Source organism: Meleagris gallopavo, chromosome 2, assembly GCF_000146605.3.
Source record: "Meleagris gallopavo isolate NT-WF06-2002-E0010 breed Aviagen turkey brand Nicholas breeding stock chromosome 2, Turkey_5.1, whole genome shotgun sequence".
Classification (NCBI taxonomy): domain Eukaryota; kingdom Metazoa; phylum Chordata; class Aves; order Galliformes; family Phasianidae; genus Meleagris; species Meleagris gallopavo.
The window spans coordinates 22,925,658-22,941,630 of NC_015012.2; the positions used below are offsets into that span (position 1 = coordinate 22,925,658).

The window sequence follows — 15,973 nt, forward strand, 5'->3', positions numbered from 1 at the left end:
TTTTTTGGTCTTTGTTTTTTGGAGCAACATTATAATTTTGACCCATGGTTGTATATTACTTAGGAAAACAGAAGCCCGGTTCCTAGTTCTTACTTCAATATTGATGAAATATGAATGAAAAGAAATAGAAAAACAAAAATTGAAGTTAGGAATTTCTGGAATACAATGGAAAGAATGTCATTTTTGAAGTTTTTGATTTTCGAGATTTTATTGAATCTCTTCATTATCTTTTAGAAATTCTTATGACAAAAAAATGTATTAAATGTTCCCTGAGATAGCAAGAATCCTATTTTACTTTTTGGTATTCAGTATATTTGTGGTTACATCTTGGATTGATAGGAGATGCAAGTGCTGAAGGTGTCTATAAAATAATGTGTTAAAACATTAAAAGCAGAACTTTTGCTTCCAAAATATTTCAGAAGTTCTTTTAACAAAATGTTTGCAGAGCATGCTCATATTATTTATTTTATGTAAAAACTTAGAAAACTGATAAATAAGTGAGAAGTAAAAATGCTCATGAGTTCTAAATGAAAGTCTGTTCATTTTCATAATAATGCAGTGGGCTGATGCCAGAGTAGTTGATAATTCAGAGATCTCTTAAAATATTCAAACTTTTTTTCTGAAGAACATTAGTTGTATTCATTTTTGGAAGTACACTTGAAGTGGCTGCACTTAATGAATCACCAAAGTGCATCTCTACTCTTCTTACTTCATCCCTTTAGCTCCTATCATGAGCCACAGCAATGCAAGCATTGCACTAGGGGACCTTCTTGTTGCTTTGTAGCTCCAGAACTATGAATATATTTCAGTGAACCTGAAGCCAGATTTGATCAATTGTTCTAGATTGTTCTTCTGGAATAACAAATGTACAACACAATTGCTTTTTCTTTTCTGTGTTTTTTTTGTTTGTTTTGTTTTTGTTTTTTTTTCCCCAGTAGTTCTGTTGCCCATAATTATCATCAACATGGAACTGTTTGAATTGGAAGGGACCTTTAAAGGTCATCTAGTCCAATTTCCCTGCAATGAACAGGGACACCTACAGCTCAGTGAGGTTGCTCAGAGCCCTGTCCAGCTTAACCTTGAAAGTCTCCAAGAACAGGACATCCACCACCTCTCTGGGCAACCTGTTCCAGCACTTCATTACCCTTTATCATAAAATACATTTTTTCTTATATCCAATCTAAATCTCCCCTCTTTTTGTTTGAAACTATTTTCTTTGTTCTATCATAGCACTCCCTGCTAAAGAGCCTAGCACCTTCTTTCTTATAGCCCCCCTTTAGATACTGAAAGGTCGCTTTCAGGTTGAACAGCACCAGCTCTCTCAGCCTGTTTCATAGGAGACGTGTTCCATCCCTTCAATCATTTCTGTGGCCCTTCTCTGGACGCACTCCAACAGGTCCATGTCTCTCTTGAACTGAGGACTCCACATCTGGATGCAGTACTGCAGATGAGGTCTCACGATCAGAGACCAAGGGGCAGGATCACCTCCCTTGCTCTTCTGGCTTCTTTTGATGCAGCCCAGGAGCTAGCAGTGTGAGGGCACATTGCTGGCTCATGTCCAGCTTGCCATCCACCAGTACCCCGAAATTCTTTTTGGTAGGGCTATGCTCAACCCTTTCATCTGCCAGCTTGTACTGATCGTGGAGGTTCCCTCAACCCAGATGCAAGACCTTGTGCTTGGATATGTTGAACCTCATGAAGTTCTCCTGTGCCCACTGCTTAAGCCTTAAGTCTAGGTTTCTGTATGGCATCCTGTCGCTGGTTGCACTGACTACACCGCACAGCTTGGTGTTATCCACAAACTTGCTGAGAGTGAACTCAGTCCCACATTGATGAAGATACTAAAGAACATCGGTTTCAGTACTGAGCCCTGAAGTACACCATTTGTCAGTGATCTCTGTCCAGATATTGTTATAATGATATTCAGTTGCTTTTGTTGAAAAGAATAATCCTTTCTATTGTTTGTTTATTGTCTCACAGTAGCTTGTGGATTAAATATACAGATTTTCTGTTAAGTAAGGCTTCAAGATTCTAAATGACAAGCTTCTCAAAAGCCAAAGAAAGTAAGTTTTTGCCATGGTACCAATATGAATAGCCACAGAATTTGTTAAAATAAAACATTTTATACAGTTAAACATGTTTGTCTTGACCCATTACCCACAAAATATTTCACAAAATTGGTAAATTTTATTTTGTGAATTTAGGCATCTAATTCTGTATTCACATCAAGAAAACATATCCGTTACATTTCCAAATGATAGCATACATTTTTCTTGACAGAGAAGCAAACAATATATAAATGTTCTATGAAATTATAAACATTTGAGTTTGTAAAGAATAAAGGAGTCTGGGATTTAGTTGCAAACATTTATATTTTATTAATTTGAGTAAATACTTATTTTATTCATCTTCTGTGGCTCTTAAAGTTTCTTGTCAACCATATTATCAGTTGTGCTTGCTCCCAGTGCAGCCTTCTTGATGCTTATCCTATTACATCATCTGTAAAAGATACCCCTACTTTATGTTGCACTTCAGAGGCCATAGATCATATTAGTTTTCCACTATAAAAGTGATATTTTGTTGTTTCTTCCACATCTGCTGGGACATGTTTTCAGCTAATGTAAACTGCTGTAGCTCTAGCAAGGCCAGAGGACCTTTCTCGCTTAAGGAAGTCTCCTTACTATAAACAGAAATCTGTTTTCTATAGCAAGAACTGGTGTCCTATATACTAATGTGTATGTTTTCTTTCACAAACAAATAACAGAAAATGTTTTCTGAAGAATTTTGTCAAAACAAGTCATTATTTTTATCTTATTTTATTTTTCTTTGCAGAGCTAAGGTTCTTTTCTGGCAAACATCTTGTAAGCACACTGGAAAGGATAATATTAAAAACATGAAGGTACCTCAAGAGACCAAAATTCTAATTGGTTGTTTTATCCTGAATCTCTTATGAGGAAGAATGTTCAGAGCAGAGCAGACCTTGTTCATTTTGCTAGCTTATGGGAGACTCATTGCTTTGAGTATGGAATTCAGTGTCTGCTGTGTGTATATATTGCTACTGCTGGCAGGCTCTTGAGGCTTGTAAGGTTTTCTTATCATTACCGAGAGGGGAACAGACAAGTGGTTTGAACACATAAGGACATGAGTTTCTTTCTGAAACAGCAAAGTTGAACACTAAAGAAGTTGGAGACTGATTCCTTCACAGGGACAAAATGTCATAGACAATACAAAAACCAAGTACCTTTTGCTTTAAATACATAGGTATCAAGAAAGGCGTATGGGATTTTTTATCTTCAAACTTGCTGCTGTGTACACCAGCATCAATCACTGTGCAGTAAGAGTGAATTCCATGCATTTAAGTGGCTGATCCCTATGATAATAAAACTGTAAAATCTCCAGTTGACTAAATCAATTGGGGTTTTTTTGCTTGTTTGTTTTTTACAGGAGTCCATAAAAGAAATATTATTTCACAGACTTACATCAAAGAAAACTGTTTCTCATTCTTTGCAATTTTTGAGGATGGTGCTCCGTGAGGAACTCTAGAAGGAAGATAGATGTAGTGTGGGCACCTTTCAATAACAGTGATTTCAGTAATTATCAAATGTTTAAGTGGCACTGAGTACCCTGAAGGTCTGCAGACCCAGCAGGTGAGTCTTAAGGATCAAATCTGAAGTTTGATCCTACTCTAAGGTATGATTAAGCTTTGCTGTCTTCGAGATGGATAATGGTATTTCAGAATTCATTGGCATTGGTTTAACATCAGGTGAACAGAAAGGCTGGGTCACAATTGTAAGTTGTCTTCATTTATCTTCACTTTTATTATTTTTAATAATTCTCTAATGTTTAATAATTTTCTCTAATCTGTTTCAATTGCAAATGTTTCTAATGATCAAAGAGGTACCAACCATTAAACATTTTTATTGTATTGGATTAAAACTGACAAATACTAGAAATGAGCCAGTTTGTCCACATCTGGTTTTGATATGCTGTATTTTAAAAGAAAGCACTGTACCCAATGGCTGCATAAAAAACGATCTCAAGTACACTTTCAGTAAAAGTTTCACCTGATCAAATATGTTCTTATTTTTGACCACAAATATAATTCATTTTCTTTACAGTTTCACTAAACAAAAAAGTAAGAAAAACACTTGTCCAAAGAGAATGGTATAACATATACTGCTAAAAATCAAGAACCCTAATTGCTTAGAATAAGATTCTCTTTTAAGGTTACTATTGAGATCATGTTACTTCAACCTGGTTTCTAGGGAAACCAAGTCTACATGCTGTTAATCATAAAACAACAGGGGGGAAAAAAAAAAACAAACACCAACCCTATGACAGAAGAACCAACCCAACAGTATCTCTTCTTAGTTGTCTTATAAAGAGAGCAGTTTCAAAATAATATTTTATTATAGCTGAATTAAAAATACATAAGGTCATTTAGTCCACATTTTGCCATACAAAAATTGAACGTAAACTTTAAAAAAAGTATATAATTTCCACAGGCTTATTCCTTTACACAATTATTTTCTGTAGCTAATCTTTTTATACTGGGGAACAAATTCATTAGCTGGAAAACAATTCATAAAGGATCAAACATTTTGTTTGTGTACCAGATATAACCTGGATCTATTCATCTTTGAAAATTTCCTGTACTTAATTGCTTGTACAAAATGATTCAAGATGCAAATTGAGATTCAAATTGATATAGTTAATATGTGTGTTAATTTGTATGTATATTTTTTCCTTTGTACAGGCATCTAAAAATTAGATTTATGGTAGTATTGAGTAATATTGAAATGTGTTTTATTTTCTCTTGGAATCAAGATTGCAACATACTTTAAAGTGCATTTCCATTTATACTGATTTCAAACAATTGTCATCCTGATGATGAGTTGTTTTGTGGGAGGAGGGTTCTACCTCAGAGTATTGATTTGGTCAGTGAACAAAAGACAAAGTCATTTTTAAGGGCGTTCATTGGTATTTTTCCCAGGGTTAATACTTGAGAAATAACATGAAAATTTGTAGGTAGAAGATCTTAACTGGGTATTGGTCTTTGTTTGTTTTTGTTTTTCCATTTTTAAAGGAAAAAATTTTGGAGAGAAGTTTGAAAAAAAAAAAATAGAAGTTTTCTCCTTGAAATTTGGATTATTTTTATACTATCAAAATAAACTTTTCATCAGAAGATGAAAATATCATTTTCTTCAAACAGCTGTGTTTCGATGTAAGGTTGAAATTTCAGTTCTATCAAGGAGGAATTTTTTTGTAAAGAGGAGAAAATATTGCAACTGACTATAATATATAATATATGCAGGATATATATAGGTACACATGCAGGAATACAGAGCCAGCATCTTCACCGAAGTAAGACATCTGAGTGTCTCTGAAGTCACTGCTTGCCTAGCTAACATCAGCTGTGAATCTCACCTAAGAATTTTTTGCTTAACTGATGTTCACCTCTCTATGGTTGCAAGAGCACATTCCTGAACTACATAATTCTGATACAAAAGGCATAAGTATAGCAGAATAGGGAAGTTTACAGCTGATCATCTGCTCACCGGAATGTGTCGGTGGCAAGAAATGGAGGTATGTTTGTAATGTTACTCAATAATGCGTTCTTTAAAAACTGCTGAAGGAAAAGTCAAGCTTGTCTTTGAGAAAGCTGCTAAAATTCTTTTCAGGTCTTCAGAAACATTTTATTTTTCAGTGTATTTCTTAAGACTACTTAAGACTAAAACCACATAAAATGCTAATAAATTGTTCAAGTCTCAAGTGTTCTTTCAGAGTAGAGCCTTCAACATACCAGTCACTTGGCAATGTCATATTTCTTTCTGAGCAAGCAGTTCCAAAACCGTGTTTTCTAGGTGGTACTCATTTTATTTCTAAAGCTGTTAACAAATACATATACAAAAGATGCTTCTACAGCGCAGTAATATTAAATGCATTATTTTAAGGCAAGCACACCAAATTCAACTATGCTGACGACTCTGAACTTTGAGGTTAGTAATGAGGTTCCTCACTGATGTTTATTGGTACCCAAATTTGTAAAGCTGTACCTAAACGTGTTTTCATATGTAACTGCACAGTTCTACATAGCAGCTTTTCAGAATTATACAGTACAAGGCTATTTAGCAGTACTACACAAGAAATGTAGTGAACAGCATTTCAGAACCTAACTTGATTCATTTTAATTTGTAGTTACACTGGAGAATATACCCTTTTGCCAAGTGCAACTTGCAGTTCTATATTTCACTTTCTTTGATATCTTTTGGGCAGTTGCTTTTAGAACTTCCATGAAGTTTATCCTTTGTTGAGGACTGTGTAATTTAAAGATGATGGAGAGTCTCATTTGACAGGGAGCAGCTACTTTTGTTTTCCATGCTTTCTCCAGATTGTTTAAAGTGATGGAATTTTATAATTTGTCTTAAGAGCTTTCACTCTGATATAGATGTTAATTAATTAAGTGGAAAAAAAACCAATGCTTATGAATATGTAATTTCAGGTGGATGGAGTTGAACTGAGCGTACATAAAATCTGGGTAGCTCTCTCACTAAGCTACTTCAAAATACATTTATCAATGCCAGTATTTTTATGTTGATCTTCATAAAGTACAACACTTCTATTAAAGGTTTGATTCCAGAGAAGAAAGTAACTGTGGTTAGGGAGGTCTTTGCTGCAACGTTCAGAGCTGCATGTACTTCTGCTACACATTGCTCTGAATGATATAAGATGTAATTATGGGAATGATGGACCTCGGTGTTAAGCCCATTTATTTGTTCTGCTTTTGTGTGGACAGGCAAACTGAAGACCAAGCTGGTCTGGTTGAGGACTTCTGAATCCTGTTTTGTCATTTTGTTCTCTCAAATTTGAAAACATCACTCTCTCTCCTTGCAAGGTGCCCAAGGTAGGTAGCCATCTTTCCTGTCTGAATGGTGACGGGCTTTCTCCAGGCGGGCGAGAATGTTGTTCCATAGGACTGTTCAGTCAAGGAGGAAACATGAAGGGACTTCCCACCATTCTCTTCTAAGACAAAGCTTAGCAAGTAACTACAACAGAATTCAAGTTGGGTCAATTTAAGAATTCAGCAGAGAGGCTTCTACCATACCTAGCAGATCGGAACTTGAGCTCATGGTAACACTGCACAAAGCTATGATAAATGAAAGTGATTGGCAAGGCTAGTAAAACGATGCCACTAACCACGCAGATTCCTCCAAGAATCCTTCCCGGTACTGTGATGGGACACATGTCACCATAACCAACTGTGGTCATAGAGATGATCACCCACCAACAAGCAGCAGGGATGCTGGCATAATCCTTATTCTTAGTTCCCAAGTCCAGCCCATTTTCAAGCAGCTGGGAAAGTGCACTGAAAATTGCCATAGCAACACAGATAAAGACAAGGAGCATCACCATCTCTCTGTAACAACGCTTCAGAGTCAGACCAAGTGTTTGAAGGCCAATGAAATGACGAGCCAGTTTAATCACCCAAAAAATCCTCATCATTCTTAAGACCCTCAAGGTGACTCCAGCCCTCTGGAGCTGCGAATTTTCCCCTGTAAAAACTGTCATGAGAACAGAGATGTAGTAAGGAGTAATTGCCAGTAAATCAATAATGTTGAGAGGTCTTCTGACAAACTCACACTTGTTCTTTGAAACGATGAACCTCACAATGCACTCTGCAGTGAACCAGCCTATGCAGATAGCTTCAATTATCCTGTCAAAAAAAAGAAAGTACAGCATTTATGTTCTGTGAAAGGGCGTTAGTGGAGGTTTGATGTTTTTTTTTTTTCACAGACATTACCAAATTGACATTCAGACCTTCACAAATGACAAACAGAAAGCCACACTGTTTTTAATCTGAGCATGAAGCACCAGATTTCAGCAAATAACCTTAGGATCTAATGAGGAGTTTAAACTGATCTGTGTTAAGACCTCATTCACTGATCATTTTCTGTGGATTGTATATGCCTGCCCTAATACTGGAGAAATATGCCTACAAAATCTGGGACCCTAGAGAAAATGGTGTACCACCAATGCCTGTGTGTAACGTAATCTAAAATACTTCTTAGTTTTGTTTTAAATCTGCGAGGCTTGATCCATTTAGGAATGCCAAGGGCTGTGGATCAGTGAACTGGCAATGTGTTGATCCAGATTGCTAAACTAGAATGAAAGTGAAGATGGAGTAGGTGGAAATCAGCTATTGCATCAGATAATTCATGCAAATTGGCTCTTTAAGAACCAGCTGAAACCAGTCTTATTTGCATCCCAAACAGGGGCTTATCTAGAACTATATTCAAGATTTCATAGTATTGCCACTGAATACAGATAGTGTTTTATTCTTTGCCGTGGGATAAACATAGTACTAAAGTAATAATCTAGTGTGCCTTTATTTACCATTATGCTTAGCATTACTGAATTTTATATTTTCTTTAAATGTAAGTCCCTCTAAACTGTGCCATAGCAAAATGTCAGGGAGCAAAATGATAGACAGGATTGTCTTCTCAAATACGAATATCTCCCTTGATAAAAGAAAGCACTGCTGTCCTGGAGGGTGATTTCAGTACTCTCTTGAGTGCTTTAAAGTCCTGCATGAGCATGTGAGACTTGAGAACATTTTCAAGTTGAAACACTTTAAGGTAGAAACAGAAGATAAATTTTCTTTGCAATTATTTGATAACGGTTGTGCACATTCTATTGAATATCACATCTCAAAATAACCCTTTTCTTTAGGAATTCAAACTGTTGTCACTTGCTTAATATTGGATGGAATGGGAATTAGTATTTCCCTCTTTCCTTTGCTTTCACTAACTTTTTGTGCAAAGAAAAAGCCACTCACCAGTACCATCTCTACCAACAGATCTGACACCTAAGTGACCTTAGAGTGGAGACCTGAAAATACTAGATGCAACTTTTTTTTACTGCAGGTTTTCTAATAAGGTACTGTCTATAGGAACAATAATGATTTGTAAGTAATAATTCATCTGTCACTTAAAGCATAAAGTTTTGTTTCCTTAACACATTTACATATACATACGTATTTACTGTTTCTGAAATCTGTTGACGTTGTTAAGACAGTGGGCTGCTAGAGAGACAGATTCTTCTATAACTGCTGTAATTATGTTAACAGACTAGAAAACAACTTTCATAAAAGCTTCATACACTAAAGTTTTGTTTTAACTTTGTTTTATTCCTTTATTCACTTCAGTTATATACTAAAAAGTGAAGGCAATAGTGATAGTCAGTTGATGTATACTCATAATGTATGCTATGATTTCAGCCACTGACCTTGTTACGATCTTATTTGTGTTTCACAAATACCAGTGAAAGCCCTGTAAGCAAGGGCCCTTTCTTAATAAAGGGCTTATAAGTTACTTGTTCACGTTAGCAACCTCTGATGTAAGGACTCACAAATTTCAAAAATAGCTTTCCCTTAAGAATTATGTGTTCTCTTAAAGACTGAGCCTTTGAAGACACTAGTGTTCTTGTGAATAATAATAGTGAATAGTAACTAGGTCAGATCCCAATTTGGTTTTAAAAAGAAAGTTCAGATCATAATGCTTTCTAAACAAGTCTTGTACAGAACATATGAAAGTTATTATATGAATGTGAATTATTGTCACATTGAAAAATCAAGAAAAAATGCTATTGGGTAAATTCACTTCAGTCATTTTTACATACATGAGTAGAAAATACATAAAACTTTCTTCAGTAAAATGAGCCAAACAGCAAGGCTATGGTAATGAACAAACCAATGAAGGCTGAAAGTGCTCCTAAGTTGGCTGAGTCTTCCTGTAACTATTACAAGAAGAAATGTGGCTGGAAATAAATTTGCAGCTAGGAGTATTCGATAATGTCAACAAATTTTGTTCCATTCCTTATGAGATTTCTCTGATAATAATTCTACCTGTGACCTATGACATTGAGCATTCAAGTGAAAAAGCCATTTTTAATTTTACCATTAAAAATTGCTATATTTGGTATTTCCTTCTGATGCCCCTAAAACAATGGTGGTGTAATTCCTTGATTGTATCCCAATTGGCAGGTTATGTGTGAGTCAAGTCTTGAAGAAGCTAGGTCCTAATCATTGTGATTCAGTAGAAGTTATCTTTATAAATCACAACTGATTCAGTGTTCTGGTATAACTTTGGGAAATACTTGTGCAAGTAAAAATCCATGTTAGATGAAATGTGATTAATCCACTTTTCTACTCCAATGGTCCTGAGCATGAGATACTGTAAGTCAGTTATACTGCTTTAGGAATGACTGGAGAATCTTTTATTGTGGACTACAAGAGAGCTAAGGAACATCAATGATGTAAAATGACAAAGCAAGATCAAAATAATGGAGATGCATTACATCTGCTTGACAATATATTGCACTTCCATTTCTCCATATATATATATATATAATTAATCATTTTTCTCATCAATTACAACACATACTGGCTTGGGAGTTCACAAAGAAGGGTATTTTCTTACTACTTAGACACAAGTGAAATGTGTTGTTCCTCCTCTCTTCTCACTTTTTATTTTTTCCCATTTGTAGATGGATTTCGACCATCATAATAAAATCACCTGAGTGAGTAAGTGATTTGGTAAGCACAACTAGAAGCCTCTGACCTGTTATGAGACCCAGAGCACTACATACTATGTTTCCACTTTCAGATCATCTCCCTCTTCCTTATAGTGACTTATCTTTATAACTAAGTTATATCCTTGTTAATGGATAAATAATACCTAATAAGAAAATTAAAACCCTTAAAAGAATTTAGTATCAAGCTAAGGCCAACTGAAATTCACTAATGTTACCAAACTGTAACCAATTTTTAAAATATTGCTGCATGTTCACATGATGGACTGTTCCTGAAATAATAAGCTGCTTTAGCATCTGTATCTAAGTGTATAATTAAATTGTGAGCTTTATTTGATAAAATGTAATACCTATTCTTGTTAAGTGTTTGTTTGTTTTATCCATTCAATTTTAAAATAGTTGATATCCAAAAAGGAGACAGGAAATTAAAAACAGGCTCATGAAGTATTTATTTGATGATTCCCCACAAAATCTGAATAACCAAAGAGAATATGAAGTTCTAATTTTGAATTAGTTATAGGTTATTTCTGCTCAAACTTACTGTTCATTGGCTCAGACCTAAGTTGCATAAAAGAGGATGAGATTTTGTTTGTTTGTTTGCTTGTTTTTCAAGAAATTGCCTCTTGGTACTTAATGAGTCTTTTGGCCATAAACTGACAGTGAAGCTTTTCTGAGCCTCACTTCCTCTGTAATCCAGTCAGTGTTTAATTTTCTGTTCCATCTGATAACTTCCTTTTGGAATAGACAGTTTTATGTGCACTAAATTAAAGTGCTTGCAAAATATTTTTCAATCACTAACAAGAGTAGTTTTGCAATATGATTTAATTTTTTGTAGTATAACAACATCATAAAGTGTTTGAGCTTGCTGTTACGCCTTGACCCAATGTGCCAGTTTGTATACTTTTAATATTCCCTTGTGATTCAGTTGAAATCTCCCCAAAATATTAATTTGTAGCACTGTTACTGATTGAGCTTCTAAGTAGAACATAGACATCAACAAGACACGAGGAAAACATGAAACAGTTAAAGACAGTCTATGACGGGCTGTCAGCACTGATGTGTTAAATTGTTGCTAAATCCTATTTCCATGTCAACTGAAGAAAATCCAAGCCAGAAAGATCAAACTCCTGCTCAGGAAGGCTCATCATCATTTCAGCAAAAAGCCTTTTTTAATTCTTTTGAAATCAACAGGATTTCTGCCTACCTACAAAGTGCAGAGCAAGGACCATAGAACACCCAGTTTTGCAGGCATTTTCCCCTTCTGTCCCTGCTCTGGTAGCACTATCTCTCAATGCATTTAATGTTGGTTAGTGCCTGCCTCTTGTGGGGAGGTGTAATGACCAGCACTGCCTGGAGAAGGGGAAAGTGCTTCCCAGCTTCCAGGCTACATGTGGATAGGAACATTCCAGCCCTGGGGTCCTCAGCATCTTTGTCAAATTCTTGGAACATGGGATTAGCACCCAGCCTTGGTGAGATTGTTCAGGTTCCACTGTGGCCAGGGAGTGATGCATGTCCATTCTTTGCGTTATCTCAATTTTTCAAAAATCTCTTAAATTCACAAGAGGAATCCACATCTGGGTTTTTAAACTAAATCTGGAGTTCCGTTCATTACCTTCAGCCTGCTTTTAGAACTTAGGCAAAAATATGGTTAGATTTTCTCCAAGAAAGAATTTCTTATGTTTATGAACAGTTGTTGAACATGAACGTTTGGGTGTTCTGAAATAATAATGATTTTTGTGCCTCTAAAATTCAAATGCAACTTTTTAAGCTGATGTTTTGCAGACAGAAAAAAAAAAAAAAAGCTGACTGGCATCTGTTGAGAAATGCTGTTTAAATTCTTTTGCATAACAACACAGCAATCATATACGTGTGACAACTGAGAGATTATTTCAATGTCAATTTAATCATAAGTGGAAAAGAGGCAACAGTCTCTTTTTATGCTACCTAGCTACTCATATTTAGTTTTAGAAAAATAGTAGGTAGAACTGCACTGGCTCTAAGTCAAGCAGCTTCAAATTACTTCCTGTCACAGGCTTAAATTCCCTCCAGAAGATGATGCTTCTGGTCACTTTATGGATGGGTCTGTGATCAGAAACTCTCAGTATGCAACTGTTGGCATAGTTCAGAAGAGAGCAAAGATGACTTGAAATTGCCAGAAGCAACAGAAGGGAGACATGTGTCCCTCCTGTCTGCTCCTAAACTGTGCAGATCTGATGCAAATCTTTAGTTCTGGTAAGTGAAACTTGCCAAGTTAGGGAAGAGAGAGAAATCATAGAATGTGAGAAAATGTTAATAGCTCATCCCTCATCCTAAACGTAGACCTGAGGAAGGCAATCCTTTTTCAAATGAGGGAATTGTATTGTCTCTGAGATCTGTGAAATTCAGAGATCAGATTCTTCATCCCTCTCTCTTTTAAAAGCCTTGGAGTTCTCTGTAGCCCGCTAAAGGGTGTTATTGTGTGGACCAAAAACAGATGTACACTGTTCACCTTTTGACAGTCCTATCATAGTGAAAAGTCATAACAACATAAGAGTCTCTGAGAAGGATATGGGAAAAATTTGGTGGACTCAATTCCTCTTCTGGTGAAGAGGTGTTTGTATAATAGGGGGGAAAAAAAAAAGATATAAACACAGCTGGTATTAATTGGCAGCAGTAGTAAACCTTACTGCAAACATCATTAAAGAGGCTGATTTTGTACATTACGGAATTAGTTACTACCTTGCCCTTAGAAACAATGTCCAGATATGGACCCTGACTGAGCTGTTTCCACTACAGCTGCCCTAAGCGGTTCTGTGGGTGGTTACCTCAGTTTAGCCACAGAAATGACTTGTGTGGCACCTTTCCAAGCCATAAGTAACATAACATTGAGAAAAGGACAGGTTTTTGTTGTAGTTGTTTTGTTTTGTTTGTGTGTTTTTTTATTGGTAAACCTATGAAAGACTGAAATTATCAGCAAGATTTTAGGGTCACTGAATTTCCTGAGGTAATGCTCATCTGCTCTAAGCACTGACTGATACTGATTTGAATAGTCAGTTCTATCCAAAATCTCCTTTCTGGTGAGTTCTAGATAAGCTCATTCAATTTTTATTTCTAAAAGTTTTTGAAATGTGTTTTTAAGGATAATGTAAAGTCTTTGTACTGGTAACTACAGTGCTATATGTCAAAACCCACCTCCATATAGCAATAATGTCACAATTTCTCTTGGCAATAAACATTATTGCATATTATATATTACGTAGAATTTCTTCATTTCAGTAAGATACCTTACTTAATAAACAAAAGACAGAATTTCACTTCAAACTTTTGGATGGCTTGGAAGCCAGTGGCAAGTTTCTACGAGCATTCTCACTGGCAGGCGGCACTGCCAGAGTACATCACTCCATGCACTGCTGTGCAATTCCTAAAGTCAGACTTTCAGGTAAGCTGCTCAGGTTTTGGAAACCTAAGGAAATGTAAATGACATGAAGTCAGATGAAAACGAGATATATTAAGTCAAATCCTCTGGCAAGTGTCTATAGATGCAACTTAACTGGATTGCTCAAAAGCGATGGTAGCTCACTCCTTTTCTCTAGACATCGCAGGCATTTTAGTCATTATGCAGCAGGCAGAACAAGGAAAGGAGTGGCTCTCTAAGGGGACAAGGCCACCTCAGGAGGTGACAAGCTGTGGACAGGCAGGAACACATTTGTGCCTGTTGTCAGTGTGTTCACATTAAATTGGTATTGACTGACATATAGAGATAGCACATGGGCTAAGACACACATGAAATGAACCAGCCTGTTTGTGTGCAACGGACTTTTTCAAGAAGGTTCGAAATGGTTCACAGCAACTTTTACCGTTGTGATTGCCAATCCGAACACTACTACAGCTGGTTCTAAGGAAACTTACCCTATTGTTGGCAGCGCTTTCCATTTTAAAAGCAGCCTTCCCTACACTGGCAGGTGCTTAGCTATACAGAAAATCTCATGAGTATTTAGGACCCCAACGCTTGTTGCGCATATACAATCAATCGGAGGAGAAAAACTATGTGTTTCTATACATGTTCTTGAAGATGAAGGTACTATGAAATAAAAAATTAGGTCATATGCCTTGTCCGTCTGCACATTAAACTCTCAGTAAGTGGAAAATCGTTAATGTCCACATCATAAAGACGCGATCAAAGATATGGCCGAAGTGCTGTATCTTTGATCACGTTGATTCTATGTTGCTGTTGCATGTATTTTCCCATATCTATTGGGGATATCTACACAATGTGCTGCCTTACACAGAGGCCATGCAGAGCATCCCCCATTTGAAGTAAGTCTGCAGAGGTTATGTAAGGCTTCCTAACTGGAAGAACGTGTAAAAGCAGCTTCTGACATAGCTGCATCTGGGCAGGAACCAAGAGCTTCTCACTCTGTAGCTGCTTTCTTGTTGTTCGTACAATTAATGCTTTGGCTCGGCTACAGACAGAAATACAGGTACACTTTCCATTAAGTTAATGGAAACTAGGAAAATACTTTCCAAGGAATTAATTTAGCTGAATGTGATATATCACATTCCAATTAACTCTATGGTAAAAGATGGTAATTTCATAATGACGGGGCTGCAGTTTCACTGTGGGGCCCCTTGAGCAGAGTGGAAGCTGAACACTTTTTGTTGAATATTCTATTGGTTTTAAACGAAGAGATGTGGGAAATACAAGAAGCGTTTACTTTAATCCGTGTTGTCTGAGGCTTATTTATGAGAGAACTCTTAGTGGAGCAGCGCTCATTCTGTTCCCTAGGAGAGCAGAAGATGGAGAGTGGTGATACTGAAGTCAGCAGTTACATGGCTGTAACCCCGAGCTGAGGTCACAAAGAGGAAAAACAAAGGGGTTGTTCTAGCTTGGAGGACTCGGAGCTGAGCCTAAAACTCGTGCTCTCATTTCTGCAACTGTTTCACAATGTGTAGTGTGTTTACACGTGTTGTGTCTATAGGAAATGTAAACATCTGCTACATTCGCCCAGCGGGGTACGGGATGAAGCATTTCAGGAGCTCCGTGCTCAGCCCGATCGGTCCGCTCAGAGATGCTGAGTGGCAAAAGGGGACGGGGTGAGGCTGCTCCCACATGCCAGAATTAACCAGGTCAGATCCGTCACACCGGGTCTGCTCCAGCAGAAGGACCTGTGTGAACACCCGAAGTGTTTTCCCCAAAGAGAAGGGACCTGCGTTTTTTCAAGCTTCGATTCCCTAAATAGACAGTACAGTCTAACGCGATTTCCCGAGCGTGCGAACCTCTCTCTGTGGGTTAGGAGCCCCGCGGCTTCTACGATGGAGGGCGCGGCAGCTCCGAGACGCTGCGCGGAGAGCGGAGCAGCGCTGTGCCCGTACCGGCGGATCCCCCGGCAGCGGAACGCGGGGC

At 37.1% G+C, this 15,973-nt stretch overlaps 1 protein-coding gene across 1 annotated transcript; it reads right to left on the reverse strand.

Annotated features, from left to right (window-relative positions):
* Positions 1 to 2,211: 2,211 nt before the first annotated feature.
* Positions 2,212 to 8,073, reverse strand: KCNG3 (potassium voltage-gated channel modifier subfamily G member 3). Its single transcript, XM_031552379.1, has one exon. The coding sequence runs from the start codon at positions 7,738 to 7,740 to the stop codon at positions 7,069 to 7,071; it is 672 nt and encodes a 223-aa protein (XP_031408239.1). The 5' UTR covers positions 7,741 to 8,073; the 3' UTR covers positions 2,212 to 7,068.
* Between the last annotated feature and the right edge of the window lie 7,900 nt (positions 8,074 to 15,973).

Coding starts and splice junctions, on each gene's coding strand:
- KCNG3 (XM_031552379.1), bottom strand. CDS start 7,740: ATGCTGTACTTTCTTTTTTTTGACAGGATAATTGAAGCTATCTGCATA.